Source organism: Chiloscyllium plagiosum, unplaced genomic scaffold (genome assembly GCF_037043375.1).
Source record: "Chiloscyllium plagiosum isolate Xiang-an unplaced genomic scaffold, Cpla_swu_hap1 HiC_scaffold_24, whole genome shotgun sequence".
Taxonomy (NCBI): Eukaryota; Metazoa; Chordata; class Chondrichthyes; order Orectolobiformes; family Hemiscylliidae; genus Chiloscyllium; species Chiloscyllium plagiosum.
The window spans coordinates 54,292,215-54,308,452 of NW_028270162.1; the positions used below are offsets into that span (position 1 = coordinate 54,292,215).

At 42.5% G+C, this 16,238-nt stretch overlaps 1 protein-coding gene across 1 annotated transcript in view; it reads right to left on the minus strand.

The window, feature by feature from the left end:
• Nucleotides 1-8,322, minus strand: part of LOC122562834 (ras-related protein Rab-35) — a 60,186-nt gene extending 51,864 nt beyond the window's left edge. The window contains exon 1 of the mRNA XM_043716087.2: nt 8,167-8,322. Coding sequence (XP_043572022.1) covers nt 8,167-8,218 — 52 coding nt within the window. The 5' untranslated portion in view covers nt 8,219-8,322. The remainder of the gene's footprint in view (nt 1-8,166) is intronic.
• Between the last annotated feature and the right edge of the window lie 7,916 nt (nt 8,323-16,238).

A 16,238-nucleotide genomic window follows, 5' to 3' on the forward strand; every position in this document is an offset into this window, starting at 1 on the left:
TCGTCAAGATTGCCTCCTTTTTCTTTAAACCCCCAATCCACCTCATTCTGGTCCTCTTTCACTGCAGCTTAGAAGTTAGACACAATTTTAATTGTTGTTACCAGTTCCTCCTACAGCTGATCATAAGACAGCTATCATTCAAACTTGTTCCCACGCTCCAAACGAGAGAAGCATTAAGCAATTAACCTCAAGACCATTTCAATGCCACCTCATTGGGAGTTCCTGTTCCATTCCTGAGCACAACCCCTTTTTTTGGATCTAACATGCAATGATTATGGTAATAAGTGAGGAAAGCAATTACTTGTGTGTTTGCATATTTCGAACACGAAGAAGGGTTTATGCCCGAAACGTCGATTCTCCTGCTCCTTGGATGCTGCCTGACCTGCTGCACTTTTCCAGCAACACATTTTTCAGCTCTCATCTCCAGCATCTGCAGTCCTCACTTTCTCCTGTTTGCATATTTGGACAGCACAAGTTATGTTTAAACCACTTTTTTTTTTTAGAAAAGTGACATTATTCTGGCAGTTATGTCTTCCACAACATTTTCAGCTGAAATATGGTGTGCTTTAACAAACATTCCAAAGCATTTGAACTTCCTCACCTGCCTCAACCTCCCTCTGGGAGTATACTACAAAATCTCATTCAAAATTAAATAAAACTAAAAAGTGACCTGCAACAGTCCAAGTCAAAACTGGAGGAAGCCAGCAGTGGAGTAACATTGCTGACCATTCAAAGAATGTGAACATTTTCCAAGCTGACTATGTGGGGGTTTACCTTGTCACTTTTTTTTTAAAAAAGTGAGATTTTTGAGTAATAACTAAAATAGGTTAACACTGCACCTTTATTTTCAATTCGTGCTCCTCTCAAATGATCTTTTAGCCACTATTTTCCTGTTTTCCTTTGTCTCATACATTCACCGATAGTCCATTACTCAGGCTTCGTTTACCTTGTGTTCATTTTATTGAATTGTATCACTGAACTCTGAGGTCAGTCAGCTCAGTTGGCTGGACAGTTGGTTTGCAGCACAATCTATTAGAAATAAGGTGACTTCACCATTGCAAAATCCTTCCAGCTCACTCCAATTAAAATCCTGTCAATAACCTCTATTTTGCATTTCACTATAACACTGTGGCAGTGCCTGGAAGATTTATAATTTATTTTCATACCAGACCCCTACCCGACATTCAATACCCCAGGGTTGGTAAGTGACTTGTGACCAGGTCTCTAGACAGGATCAATTCTTTACGATCCCCGAAGCAATTGGCTCTTCCCTTGTAGGATTTGAACAGAGGGACTGATTGCTAAATGCGATTGTTAAACATGTTGATGGTAGGAAAGTAAGTTGTGAAGGGGATGCAAGAAGTCAGAAAAGGATTATAGATAGGTTAAGTAAGTAGGGTACAGGAGTACTCAGCAGGAGTACAATGAGGGAAAAGGCGATTTTGTGCACATTAACAAAGCAAACAAAAAAAAAAACTTAAATAGAGAGAAACTGTAGAACTGTGAGGTACAAAGGAATCTGGGTATCCTGGGACAAGAATCAAAAAAGTTTAAGCAGGTATAACAAGTGGCAGGAATCAAACTGAACATAGTCATTTATTGCAAGGGTGATGGAATGTACAATTAGGGCCTTTTACTACAGCTGTAAAGAGTGCTTGGGAGACCATATTTAAAGTTGTGTTCCCAGTCTTGGCCTCTTTACCGAAAAGAGCATTAAACACAGTTCAGAGGAGGTTCAATCGACTGATTCCCTGGGCTAAGGAGTTTATCTTAGGAGGAAAGGTTGGACAGGTTGGGCCTGCACCTGCTGGAGCCAAGATAACAGATCTTAAAAAAAAATTTGGAGTGAGCATTAATGACATAGTCATCAATGGTTGCCCATCCCAAACTGAATCAGGTGCCATGCTAGGCCATTTTAAGAGGACAGTTAAGAGCCAACCACATTGCTACAGGTGTCAAATCACAGCTATTTAAAATAGAGAGATACTGTAGAACAGATAATGATGGCAGATTTTCTTCCCTCGAGCACATCACTGAACATTAGTGATCTAATCGAAAAATAGAAGGTCCTATAGAAAATGAGAATCTGATGAATTAGTAATGCAGAATAAGACTATGGCAGATGAATTGAACAAATGTTTAGCATCAGTCTTCATGAGAGACAATACAAGCAGCATCCTGGAAATAACTGAACATCAGTAATTGAAAGACAGGGAGTAACTCAAGAAAATCACAATTACAATTATCAGGGAAGCAGAACTGAGTAAATTGTTGGAACTGCAAGTTTGCAAGACCCCAGGGCCTGGTGGATTTCATCCTCAGGTCTTTAAAAAGTAGCTAGTGAAATAGTTGACACGATGGTTTCAATTTACCAACACTTATTAGATTTAAGGAAGTCTGCTTTAGATTGGAAAATTGCTAAAGTAATTCCTTTATTCAAAAAAAGAGAGGAGACAGAAAACAGAAAATTACAGACCAGTTAGTTTAATATCTCCACTGGGGGAACATATTTGAAACTAAAGACATTATAACAGAGCAGTTGGATAAGTTCAAGGTAATCAGGCAAGTCAACATGGTTCTGTCAAAAGGAAATGTCTAATTTATTGTGCCCTTTGAAGGAGTAACTTGCATTGTGGAGAAAGGGCAACCAGTAGATATATTATACCTAAGAGTTCCAATAGATACTTGAGATTGAAAAATTGTGGAAAATAAAAGCTCACGGTGTAGATGGATAGAAGATTGGCTGACTAAGAGTAGGAATAAGTGGATCTTTTCCAGATTAGAGGTTGGTGCCTCAAATCTTTACAATAATGATTCCAACAAACGACAAGTAAGAATGTGAAAAGAACATACGGAACTTACAGAAGGAATATAGATAGATCACGTGTTGATAAAGATATGGGAAGCAGAGAATCAATGTGAGTCTATTTCAACAAAAAGACATTTTAAAAATATTGTTTGTGGAGGGATTGCAATGCTCTGATATGCAGAGACATGGGTGTTTAATGCATGAATCACAAAGTTAATAGGCAGGTACAGCAACTAATCAGAAAAGTTAATGGAGTGCAACTTTCTTTGTAAGGGAAATTGAATTCAAGGTGATAATGCTTCAGTTATACAGGACATTAGTGAGGCCATATATGGAATATGGTGTACAGTACTGGTCACAGTACTTAAGGGAAGGATGCAAATGTATTGGAAGCAATTCAGAGAAGCTTTACTAGACCAATACTTGGAAGAAGTGGATTGCCTTATGAAGAAAGGCTAGGCTTATATCCTCTGCAGTTTAGAAATGTCAATGATGACTTAATTGAAACTTATAGATCTCAAGGGGGCTTGATTGGGTGAATGGGGACAATCTTCAGGTGCTATACCCAAAAGTTTCCTGTCATCTAATCGTTGTTTTCAGATTATTCTCCTCCTGTTTTTAAATAGTGGCTATTCTGCACTCAGCTGGAGACAAAGGCACCCCCCCACACAAGATTAATCAAATGTCTGACAATCTTTTCAGAATAAAACTTCTCATTTGGTTATTTTTTTTATAACTAGCAAAACAGCCAATCCATCTCCAATCTCCTTCTGTCCCTGCTTCCAATAAAAGAACATTCGTTGCAGCTTTAACCATGAACACAACCAAGGTTTATGATGATCAAAAAACTCACTGCACTGGAGTTTCAACGTGTTTTAGATTTAAAGCCAATTGCAAAGCCTTTAGTTATTCAGCATGCATCATATATATTGCAATAGTGTTGATAGGAGTGCAAGAGGAGTAATCACAGGCAATTCCTGATGAAGAGCTTATGCTTGAAACATTCTCCTGCTGCTCGGATGCTGCCTGACTGGCTATGCTTTTCCAGCAACACACTCTTCGACTTTGATCTCCAGCACCTGCAGTCATCATTTTCTTTCAGATTTATATACACTTCTATTCTGACGACAACTCACCTCAAATAGTTCCCATTGCCAGTGACAGGTCAGGCATTACCAGACATAGCTGTATTACAGCTGAAATATAGCTTTTTCTCTGGAGTCCACTCACCATTTGGAGTGACTAGCTTGAACTGTGCCGATGCTCCTCCCCCAGCCTCCCATCCCTTCCAAAATTGAAATAGGTGTGACAACAATTTCCACCACGTCTACCCCATACTTTATTGAAACCCTGGCAACACAGTTACTGTATACTCTGCTGGATGGGTATAGAATTGCCATTTCAAACAAGAACTGTGTTTTAGACTTGAAATAGTATTGCTATCAGGATAGGAGCTGCACTGCCAAGTCTGAATTCATTGGGGTGATGGGCATTCTTCTGTCATGGTTTGATAAATGCCATCTGCAAGTGAATGCAAGACTTGAAATCAAACTTGAAGTCATTGGTATGGCTCTGGAGTCAACACAGAGTTAGTCCAAGCAAGGACAGCAAGCAAGTTTCTTTCCCTACAGGTTCTTAGTGACCCAGTTGGGTCTTTAACAACAGTTTCACTTCAGAAACACAAACTGAACTGAACCAGCTTCATTGATTTACATTAAAAAAAATTCACCTTCTTAAATTGGCACGGTGGGATTGGAACACATTCTCTATTATTAATTCAGTAACAATCACCAGCACTGAGCAAAGAGTCGCAGGATAAACTAGACAGTGTTTCAGATAAATTGGCCCACAAAGCTGCATGGTAGCAAGTGTGCACGCTGTGTTTTACACTGCTTCAGTTTTACACGATTCAGAGCAAGCTGCTCACCAGAAACAGAATTTCCTGTAAAGGTTCACATCACTGGGGTATCAAGGTTCGTCACTGACCCCAATGAACTAAGATCAAACATTTCTGCAGAAGTTACAATAGTCAAACAGTTTCAATAAAAGTTACAAATAATAGCTGATGAGATAGCAGTACACTATCCCTGCTCAACCTGTCTGTAGCCTTTACCACGGTTGACCACAACATCCTTCAAAGCCACTTGCTAGCTGAGTGGAACTGCTCTCATTTCATGTCATGACTTTAGCCAGAGAATCTTCTACAGTGGCTTCTCTTCTCGTGATATTACCTCAGGAGATGTCTAAAGGAGATGGCGCCTTACATGGCATGTCTCAGTGACAAGATAAAACAGAGTCAAGTTCCACAAGTATACTGCTAACATCAGCCTCTATCTCCTCTTCCCCAACCCCCCCCAAACCCTGCAAAATGGATAAAGTAACCAGACGCCTGGAGGAAGAACACCTCATCTTCCACCACGGGACCCTCCAACCATACAGGATCAATGTGGATTTCAGCAGTTTTCTCATTTCCCGCCCCCCCCCCCAACTTCCAACTTGGCACCGCCCTCTTGAATGGTCCTACCTATACATCTTCCTTCCCACCTATCTGCTCCACCCTGCTCTCTGACCTATCATTTTCACCCCCACCTTCAACTACCTACTGCAATCCCAGCTACCTTCTCCCCAGCCCCACCCATTTATCTCTCAGACCCCCAGCCTACAAGCCCCATTCCTGATGAAGGGCTTATGCCTGAAACTTCGACTCTCCTGCTCCTCGGATGCTGCCTGACCGACTGGGTTTTTCCAGCACAACACTCTTCAACCCTGGAAAATGTCTTGCTTGACAACCAGTTCTGGATAAATTGAGATTTCCTCCATTTAACTATTAAAAGATTCTGGATGCAGGTTTGCTTGCTGAGCTGGAAGGTTTGTTTTCAGATGTTTCGTCACTATACTAGGTAACATCTGTGAGCTTCCAGATGAAGCACTGGTGGCCCGCTTTCTATTTATGTGTTTAGGTTTCCTTGGGTTGGTGATATCTTTCCTGTGGTGATGTCATTTCTTGTTCTTTTTCTCAGGGGGTGGGAAATGGGATCCAAGTCAAATGTGTTTGTTGATTGAGTTCCAGAACTCTAATAATAAATTTACGATTAAATAAAAAGATCAAGAATTGGTGAGAAGTTCCCATCTCTGAAATATTTGACCGATCCTGGAGCACCTTTCGTTACAAAAGTCAGTGCTCACTCTTTCTGCACAAGTAGTCTAATTTTAAGACTCTCTGAAACAGGGTGGATTGGTATTCTGGACATTCTCTCTCACTCGCTGACATACTGCTGCTATCTCACACACACTGGGAAAAGATGGGGTTGGGGGTGATGTCTAAAACACAGATAACCTCTTAAAAAAAACAGTTCTGAGAGAGGGTCACTGGACCTGAAACCTTAACGTCTCTTCACAGATACTGCTAGACCCGTGGAACTTTTCCAGCAATCTCTTTTTGTTTCTGATTTACAGCATCCACAGTTCTTTCAGCTTTTATACACAGATGACCCCCAGGATGCCTTCACTGACACAAACTAGCTCAATATATGGACTCTTACAAACACCGACTCTACCATAGGAAGAAGTCAAGGATGCAGATCTACAGATTCCATTCCCAGGTCCCCTCAAACTCTGGCCTTGTCTTTTGGCTCAACAGCTCACTGGTACTCAACCCACTGTTTTTACTGATCAAAATCAATTACCTAGACTTGGCTGCATAGGGCAGATTTTCAAAACATTTCAAGTGACAAAACTTGGATGTATATTCATCTATGGGGAGGATAGTAATAAACAAGCTGGCAAAATGCATGGACACAAGGCAGGCAAAATATAATGCAGGTGGACAAGATGGCATGATGATGAGAAAAGGCAAAAACAAAGTGAACTAAGATAGTGTAGGAATAGAAATACATGGCAGTTAATACGTACAAATTGCTGATGGCAACAGGACACATAAGACAGCAGTTAACAAAAGGTGTACAAGATCCTCGGTTTTAATAAATAAAGGCATAAAATTTGATGAACTTTCATAATATACTGGCCCAGCATCAACTGCAAACACTTCAGAAAGGATTCAAAGACTAAGTGCAGGCAAACATTTACAAGAATGGCTCCAAGGTTGAAGGACTATAATTAGACTAGAGAAGCTGCATCTTTTCTCTTTAGCAGAGATGATTCAGAAGAATTTGATACAGGTATTCAAAATCATGAGGAATCTAGACAGTAGAGAAGATAAACTGTCCCACTGATGGGAAATGTGATTAAAAGTTAAATGGTTGTTTTTGACTGGCTGGGCTGAAGGACCTTTCTTCTGTGCTATAGATCTCCATGACTCTATAGCAAAAGGAATTGAGTCTAAGAAGAAACCAATTTAAGCTGATTGGTAAAGGAACCAACAGCAAAATTACAAAGACTTTATTCCCCTCCCCAACACATCAAATGGTTAGGATCTAGGTTGCACTTCCTAAGTGTGTAATGGAGGCAGATTCAACTGTGACATTCTAAAGAGAATCAGATGAATAAAAGAGGAGAAAAAAAAAAGAGTACAGTGAACTAAGCTGGAAGCTAGTTTGCAGGAAGTCAGATCAGCTCATGACAAGTGGCATCACTCTCCACTGTAATGATTCCAGAATTCACTTATACTATTCCTGGTGTTGCTTATACTCATCAACATACAAGCACAATCATCAGTTTCTAACACTTACTGAGACTACCATACTTAACCGATCTCCAGACGACTTTACAATTACTGTTGCGCACATAAACATACATAACCAAAAATCCCTGTGTCAAAGTTCAACCAGTTGATCAGATATGTACATCATTCCCTCCCAGATCTCTCTCCTTTGTATACTGGTCCTATTTCTAGTCACACACCATGCTGGTATATCTGCTTTATCCCAAGGCACAACCCCATGTCCCCTAACAGTCACTCCCCCTCCCTTGCTTGCCTTTAACCATCTTTCCCCATGCCCCAACCCACAAACTCCTCCCTTACCCGTGCTCCCCCCTTCCCAGCTCCCCCATCCCTGCTCTCTCGACTCCCACCCCAGCTGCCCACCTCCTCCTCACCCCCAGACTGCCTGAGCCTGCCTAACCCCGACACCCCCAGCCTCTACCCTCAGACTCACCCCCCCCCCCCTACCCTCACCTCAGGAGCTCAGTAATCTCCAGTCCTCCACCCCGGCTATTTTCACGGCCCAAAAGTCAACTTCTGACAAAAGGAGGAGAGTGCCTGTGCGTTCGGCTGCGGCCTGGCTGCCTCTCGCTCCCCTTTCTCGGGCCGTGCGGACACCAGTATCGGGGCCTTGGGCCCGGCCTGTTTCCTGTCGCTGTCGCCGACGCCGCGCTCGGTTTCCCCGCCTGTTCCTTACCGCTGTCTCCGATGATGAGCAGCTTAAAGAGATGATCATAATCCCTGGCCATGACAGCGGCGCTGAGCAGACACCTCGCTCGGTTCAGTCTCTCAGTGGCGGCGCCGCTTCCTCCGGCTGTTTGTGCAGGGCGGCTGCGACTATCCGGCTCCCGCTAGGATCGGCTCTTTCCGGAACCACTCGAGTGCGATCCGCGGATACCCGCCCACCCGCCTTCCGGAAATAGCCCCGGCCTCCTTCATCTCGGCTTTTTCCGGAGTCGTTCTGCGCCCGTCTCTCCGAGGCTCAGGAGTTCGGCTCTTTCCGGCTCCGTCTCTCCGAAACTCAGGGGTTCGGCTCTTTCCGGCTCCGTCTCTCCGAAACTCAGGGGTTCGGCTCTTTCCGGCTCCGTCTCTCCGAAACTCAGGGGTTCGGCTCTTTCCGGCTCCGTCTCTCCGAAACTCAGGGGTTCGGCTCTTTCCGGCTCCGTCTCTCCGAAACTCAGGGGTTCGGCTCTTTCCGGCTCCGTCTCTCCGAGGCTCAGACGTTCGGCTCTTTCCGGCTCCGTCTCTCCGAGGCTCAGACGTTCGGCTCTTTCCGGCTCCGTCTCTCCGCGGCTCAGGAGTTCGGCTCTTTCCGGCTCCGCCTCTCCGAGGCTCAGGCGTTCGGCTCTTTCCGGCGACGCTGTGCTCGGCTTTTTCCTGAGGGGTCTTGGAGCATCTGGCTGAGATACTGAGATTCCTGCTGGAAGTGATGTTTTCTGAGACTGTGATCTTTCCCAGGAAATCAGATTTGAACTGAATCTGCTAACACCATCTTAAATTCAGGCAGTGCAATCCATTAGAGACAGGAACAGATACTTTTTGATACCCCTACTCATTAAGAATCTACCTATCTGAGCCTTACAAGGACTCTGCATCCACAGTACTCTGTGGCAAGGAATTTCAAAGATTCACAACCCTCTGAGAGAAGAAATTACTCCTCACCTGAGGAGTACCTTGGCACCCCTTCATTCTGAAACTATACTCTCTGGCCCTAGACACTCTTATGAGGGAAACATGCTCTCAACATTTACCCTGTTAAGACACCTAGAATAGAATAGAATGTGGAAGTGTGGAAACAGGCCATTTGGCCCAACAAGTCCACACTAACTCCGAAGAGCATCCCACCCAGACTCGTCCCTCACGACCTATCTCTGCATTTCTCATGGCTAATCCACCTAACCTACACCTCCCTGGACACTATGGACAATTTAGCATGGCCAATCCACCTGACCTGCATGTCTTTGGACTGGAGAAGAAAACCCACACAGACAGGAAGATTCAACAGGTATCTGGGGGCAAACTCTCCAGTGATTGGAATCATGGGTTGAGAGTGTGGTGCTGGAAAGGCACAGCAGGTCAGGCAGCATCCAAGGAGCAGGAAACTGATGAAGGGCTTGTGCCCAAAATATCAATTCTCCTGCTCCTCAGATGCTGCCTGACCTGCTGTGCTTTTCCAGCACCACACTCTCAACTCTGATCTCCAGCATCTGCAATTCTCAGTTTCTTCTAGGTGATTGGAATCATACCTGACACATAGGAAGATGGTTGTGATTGTTGGAGGTCAGTCACCTCAGTTCCAGCACACCTCTGCAGGAGTTCCTCAGGATAGTGTCCTCAGCCCAACCATCTTCAGCTGCTTCATCAATGACCTTCCCTCCATCAGAAGGTCAGAACTGAGGATGTTTGCTAATGACTGCACAATGTTCAGCACCACTCGCGACTCCTCATATACTGAAGCAGTCCATGTTCAAACACAACAAGATCTGGACAATATCTAGGCTCGGGCTGATAAGTGACAAATAACATTTGTGCCACTCAAATGCCAGGCTATGACCATCACGAATAAGAGACAATCTAACCACCACCCCTTGGCATTTAATGGTGTTACCATCACTGAGTCCTACACTATCAACATCCTGGGGGTTATCATTGACCAGAAACTTAACTGGACTCACCATGTAATAATAGTGGCTACAAGAGCAGGTCAGCAGCTCGGAAGACTGCAGCAAGTAACTCATCTCCTGACTCCTCAAAGCCTGTCCACCATCTCCAAGGCACAAGTCAAGAGTGTGATGGAATACTACTCACTTGCCTGGATGAATGCAGCCCCACCAACACTCAAGAAGCTTGACACCATCCAGGACAAAGCAGCCTGCTTGATTGGCACCACATTCACAAGCATCCACTCCCTTCATTGGGATGCTCAGCAGCAGCAGTTTGTACTATCTACAAGATGCACAGTACTAATTCACCAAAGATCCTCATACAGCACCTTCCAAACTCACAACCACTTCCATTTAGAAGGACAAGGGCAGCAGATATATGGGCACACCACCACCTTCAAGTTCCCCTTCAAGCTACTCACTATCCTGACTTGGAAATGTACCACTGATCCTTCACTGTAACTGTCCAGGTCAAAATCTTGGAATTTTCTCCTTAATGGCATTGTAGGTCAACCCACGGCAGGTGGACTACAGTGGTTCAAGAAGGCAGCTAACTACCACCTTCTCAAGGGCAACTAGGGATAGGCAATAAATGCTGGCCAGCCAGGGATGCCCACATGCCACAAAATGAATAAAAATGTTTAAAAGTGGGGAGAATTTACAAAATCTGTACAGTCATCTAAAGTTGGCATTGAACCCTGATCCCTAGCACTGTAAGGTAGCTGTGCTAACCACTAAATCAAAGAATCCTATATGTTTCAATAAGATCACATCTCATTCTCCTAAAGTCCAATCACTAGATTCCCAATCTGTTAATTTTTACTCATAAGACCACCGCTCCATAGCAGGGATCATCTTTCTGAACCTTCCCTCATCTGTCTCCAATGAAATAAAGTTGTTCCTTAAATAAGGGGACCACAAATGCTCACAATTTGCCAGAATCTCCAACTCTGATGAAGAGTCATCTAGACTCAAAATGTTAGCTTGAATGCTGCTTGACTCATTGTGATCTCCAGCATTTGTTGTTTTCAGAACAATTCTCCAAATGTGGTTTCACCAGCACCTTGTACAGTTACAATCAGATTTCCCCACCCTTTATACTCCAACCCCCATGAAACAACGGCCAACATTCCATTATCCTTCCTGACTTCCTGCCTCAGTTCTATGCTAACTTTTATTGTACACAACTACCCCCAAGTCCTTTACATTTCAACTTTCTTCCATTTTTCTCCATTTAAATAATACTGTTCTTTTGTTCTCCTTTTCCATTTGAATAATGTCACATCTTCCCACATTACACTCCATTTGCCAAAGTTTTGCCCACTTATTTAACATGTCAATATCTGTCTGTAAACTGTTTGTATCCTTCTCGCAATTTGCTTTTCCACCTATCTTTGTGTCTGCAAATTTGGCTATATTGCATTTGCTTTGCTCCTCCAAGTCATTAATATATATTGCAACCAGTTGTATTCCCACTGGTTGCTGTGGAATCCCAGGTCCCCAACCTGAAAAAGAACACTTTATTCTGTTTCCTATCCATTAGCCAATTCTCTATCCATGCTAATATACTTCAAAGTGTTTTAGACAACTTAGTTGAGTGCATACAATGTGGCTAAATGTGAATTGTGGATGTATAAAGGCATCTGGGTTTATTAATAAATAAGACAGGTAGATACAGCAATCAATTGGGAAGGGCAGTGGTATACTAGTCCTCATTGCAAGCTGATTTGAGTTCAGAAGTAGGGACGTCTCCCTGTACTCTTATAGAAGCTTGGCAAGACCACACCTGGAGCATTGCGTGCAATTTTGATTTCCCTATCTAAGAAACAATATAATTGCCATAGAGGTAGCGCAGCAGAGGTTCACTGGACTGATGCCAAACACAGAGGGATTGCCCTTTGAGGAGAGATTGGTACGATTGGGCCTGTATTCAGCACAGTTGAGAAGGATGACAGAGGATCAGATTGAAATGTATAAAATTCTAACAGCACTGTACAGAATAAATGCAGGGAGGATGCTTTCCCTGGCTAGGGAGTCTAGAACAACGGAAACAGTCTCAGGTTAGAGGATTAGACAATTTTGGATTGAGATGAGGAGAAATATCTTCACTCAAATGTAGAGCACCTACCACAGAATTCTCTACCACAGAAAGCAGTGCAAGTTAAGTCACTGAAATATTCAAAAAAGATTTTCTGTTGGACTTTAAAAACATATGGAGCACGGGGAGAGAATGGGAATAAAGCATCGAAACAGGATCGTCATGAACATATTGAATGAGGATCAGGCTCCTAGGTTTTGACATTAAGAGTGAATGGATCCTGTTTTCATTTGTTAAAATTGCTCAATCTTATGGTGCAGTGGTAGTGTCCCTGCCTGACCCAGTTCAAGTCCCACCTGTTCCAAGGATGTAATAAAACAAATCTCTGAACAGGCTGATTACAGTCACAGAGCAATGCAGCATAGAAACAGAACCTTCAGTCCAACTTGTCTATGCTGACCAGATATCCTAAATTTATCTAGTCCCATTTGCCAGCATTTGGCCCATATCCCTCTAATCTCTTCTTATTCATATAACCATCCAGATGCCTTTTAAATATTGCAATTGTTCCAGCCTCCATCACTTCATCTGGCAACTCGTTTCATACATGTACCACCCTCTGCGTGAAAAAGTTGCCCCTTAGGTCCCTTTTAAATCTTTCCCCTCTCACATTACTCCTCTGCCCTCTAGTTTTGGACTCCCCTAACCTGGGGAAAAGACTTTGGCCGTTCACACTATCCATGCCTCTCATGATTTTATAAACTTTTAGAAGGTCACCCTTCAGCCTCCATTGCCTCAGGGAAAATAACCCTAGCCCATTCAGCCTCTCCCCAAAGCACAAACCCTCCAACCCTGGCAAGACCTTTGCAAATCAGAGTCCTTTCAAGTTTCACAATATCCTTCCTATAGTTTTTCTAGCTTGGAGAAAATAACATACGGGTTGAAATACTATATTGTACATGTATTCTTCATTGAAATAAGATGTATGATAAAATAAATTATTAAATATAAAATAAATACTATAGTCAGGAACTTCAGGATTAGAAAATATCAAAAACTTCTCACTATTCCAGGATTAACTCAGAATATTGAGATAACTCCAGTTTTGTTTTTGTAAACTGCACCCTTGAACTCCTCTTCCTTACCATTCTTGCCTATTCAGTCATAGACAGAGAATCAGGTTCTCTTCCCACTTCTGAAATGTCAGCTCTGGTATCCCCCAAGGGTCTATTCATTGTCTCCTCATACTTCAAATTCACACAGTCCTCGACAATAGCCTCCAAAACGGGCATCAGCTTTCACACACAGACTTATTACATTCAAATATTAAGGAAGTATGAATTTGCATAATGCTTTTCACTATCATCACATGTTTACTCACTTTTGAGCTTTTTTCAACTATTTCTAAATTGCCACATTACCCATCAAATACATGAGCAGAAATTTCCTTCTATTAAATATTGAAAGAGTAAAGCTTTTTGTTTTTGGTCACCACTGCAAACCTGTTCCCTAATCACCGATTCCAGACTTTTACCTGGCAATTGTTCGTGACTTTGGTGCCATTTTTGACCTTTTGATGAACTTTTAATCACATTTCCATACTGTCACCAAGATTACTTATATCCACCTCTGTAAAGCATGACCTGGATGCATTCAAGCTGAGATAAACACTCATCTGTACATTGTGTTGTTTAAAATTAACAAAATTAAGGACTATAGATATTTCACTTCGAAAGATAAATTGGAATAATGAAGTTTGGACTACAATATTGCAGAGAACGAACTAGTCTTAGTCATATAACTTGAAGGAAAAAGTGTATTTTTTGGTCACTAATTGGTTACAAAAAGACATTTGTTTTTATTTTGAAAATGCATTTTTGTACTTTTGTTTCTTTGAAAAAAAAGGATATGCCCAGCAATTTGTGGATTGGTTTAAGTACAGTTTATTATGGGCCGAAGAGCAATTTGGATATGGATAGAGTCATATAGAATCATACAGAACTGAAACAGACCCTACACCCAAAATCTCAACCTGAGCTACAAATCTTCTCAAAACTCACTCAGACCCTTCAGTCCAACCATTCAATGCCAAACATAAACCTAAACTAAACTAGTCCTACCTGCCTGCTCCTGGCCCATATCCCTCCAAACCTTTCCTATTCATGTACTTATCTTTGTGTCTTTTAAGCATTGTAACTGTGCCCGCATCCACCATTTCCTCAGGAAGTTAATTCCACATGCAAACCACCCTCTGTTAAAACAAATGGCTCTCGTGTCTTTTTTAAATTTCTCTCCTCCTACCTTAACAATGTCCCCTACTCTTGAAACCCCCTATCCTAGTGAAACGATATCTACCACTAACTGTATCTATATCCCTCATGACTTTATTAACCACCTAAGGTTACCTCTCAACCTCCTACACTCCAGTGAAAGAAGTACCAGCCTACCCAGCCTTAAAATCCTGAAGCTAGTGAGTTAACTCCCCTTTTCTTGAGTGGAAACGTAGTAACTTAGACTTTGCAAAAAGATTGTGGGCAGCACGGTGGTTAGCACTGCTGCCTCACAGCGCCTGAGACCCGGGTTCAATTCCCGCCTCAGGCGACTGACTGTGTGGAGTTTGCACGTTCTCCCCGTGTCTGCGTGGGTTTCCTTCGGGTGCTCCGGTTTCCTCCCACAGTCCAAAGATGTGCAGGGTCAGGTGAATTGGCCACGCTAAATTGCCCGTAGTGTTAGGAAAAGGGGTAAATGTAGGGGTATGGGTGGGTTCGCTTCGGCGGGTCGGTGTGGACTTGTTGGGCCGAAGGGCCTGTTTCCACACTGTAATGTAATCTAATCTAATCTAATGTAATCTAATCTAATCTACTGACCCAGGTGATGACCTAGGTCCAAATGACTGGTGATTTTTTTGAGAATTACTGCAGTTGACAACATGTTATCGCTAGGTGAAAGTGAGGACTGCAGATGCTGGAGATCAGAGTCAAGATTAGAGTGGTGCTGGAAAAAGGCAGCATCAGAGGAGCAGGAAAATCGATGTTTCGGCAAAAGCCCTTCATCAGCAATGATTCCTGCCCGAAATGTCAATTTTCCTGCTCCTCGGATGCTGCCTGACCCAGTGTTTTTTCAGCACCATTCTAATCTTGAATGTTTTATCATTGCCATGAAACAAAAAAAATTACCGTGATAAAGTCACCTCATTCCATCTATCTTTATTTGGAATTTGATTAACAAACTTCAGGCTTTTTTGCCCCCACAATATTCCTGGGGAAAAAAATGGTTTGTCTCATCTATCCCATGTGTGAATGAATGTGCTTTCATTTTGGATTTAAGATGGGGATAGTTTAATTTTGCACGTTAATCATTTCTTTGCCACGTTACAGAAAGTTTATCATAAACAAGCTTTTGTTTTGTTCAACGATGAAACCTCATCAGTTTAGATAGTGTCACAGTCAGGCATTAAAGAGACTAAAATGTAAAATTTGTGATGTCAACTGGAATAGTGGGATATGATTACCAGTGCACTATTCCCAGAGTTGTGACAATTATTCCAAAAATTTCACTTACTCCACCCACTTGGAATCATCCAAAACCTTGCTGCCTATGTCCTAATTCACATCAAGCCTCAGTCACCCATTACTGTTCTGACTTACATTGGGTCCCAGTTAAACATTGCCTTAACCCTTTATAATTCTCATCCCCATTTTTTAAATGACTCCATAGCATAACCGTATTTCTGGAACTTTCTCTAGTCCTCTTAGATATCAACTCTCCATCAGTTCTGGCCTCTTGAACTCACCCAATTTTATTTGCTGCACAACTGGTGGCATGTTTTCAGCTGCCTGTCAAAGCTCCGGCATTTTCTTCCTGAACTACTTCACTTCTGCACATCCCTTTCTTCCTGCCAATTGCATCTTGACCAAGGTTTTAGCAAGCTACCCTAATGACAGACATTAAATTGGCGTCACATATTGTTTGATAACACATTGCTAAAATAACAAATAATGTTTATATAATATTGCACAAAGTTATACTTTGAAAGATGGTAATAAACTTTACAAACGCCTTCCCCAT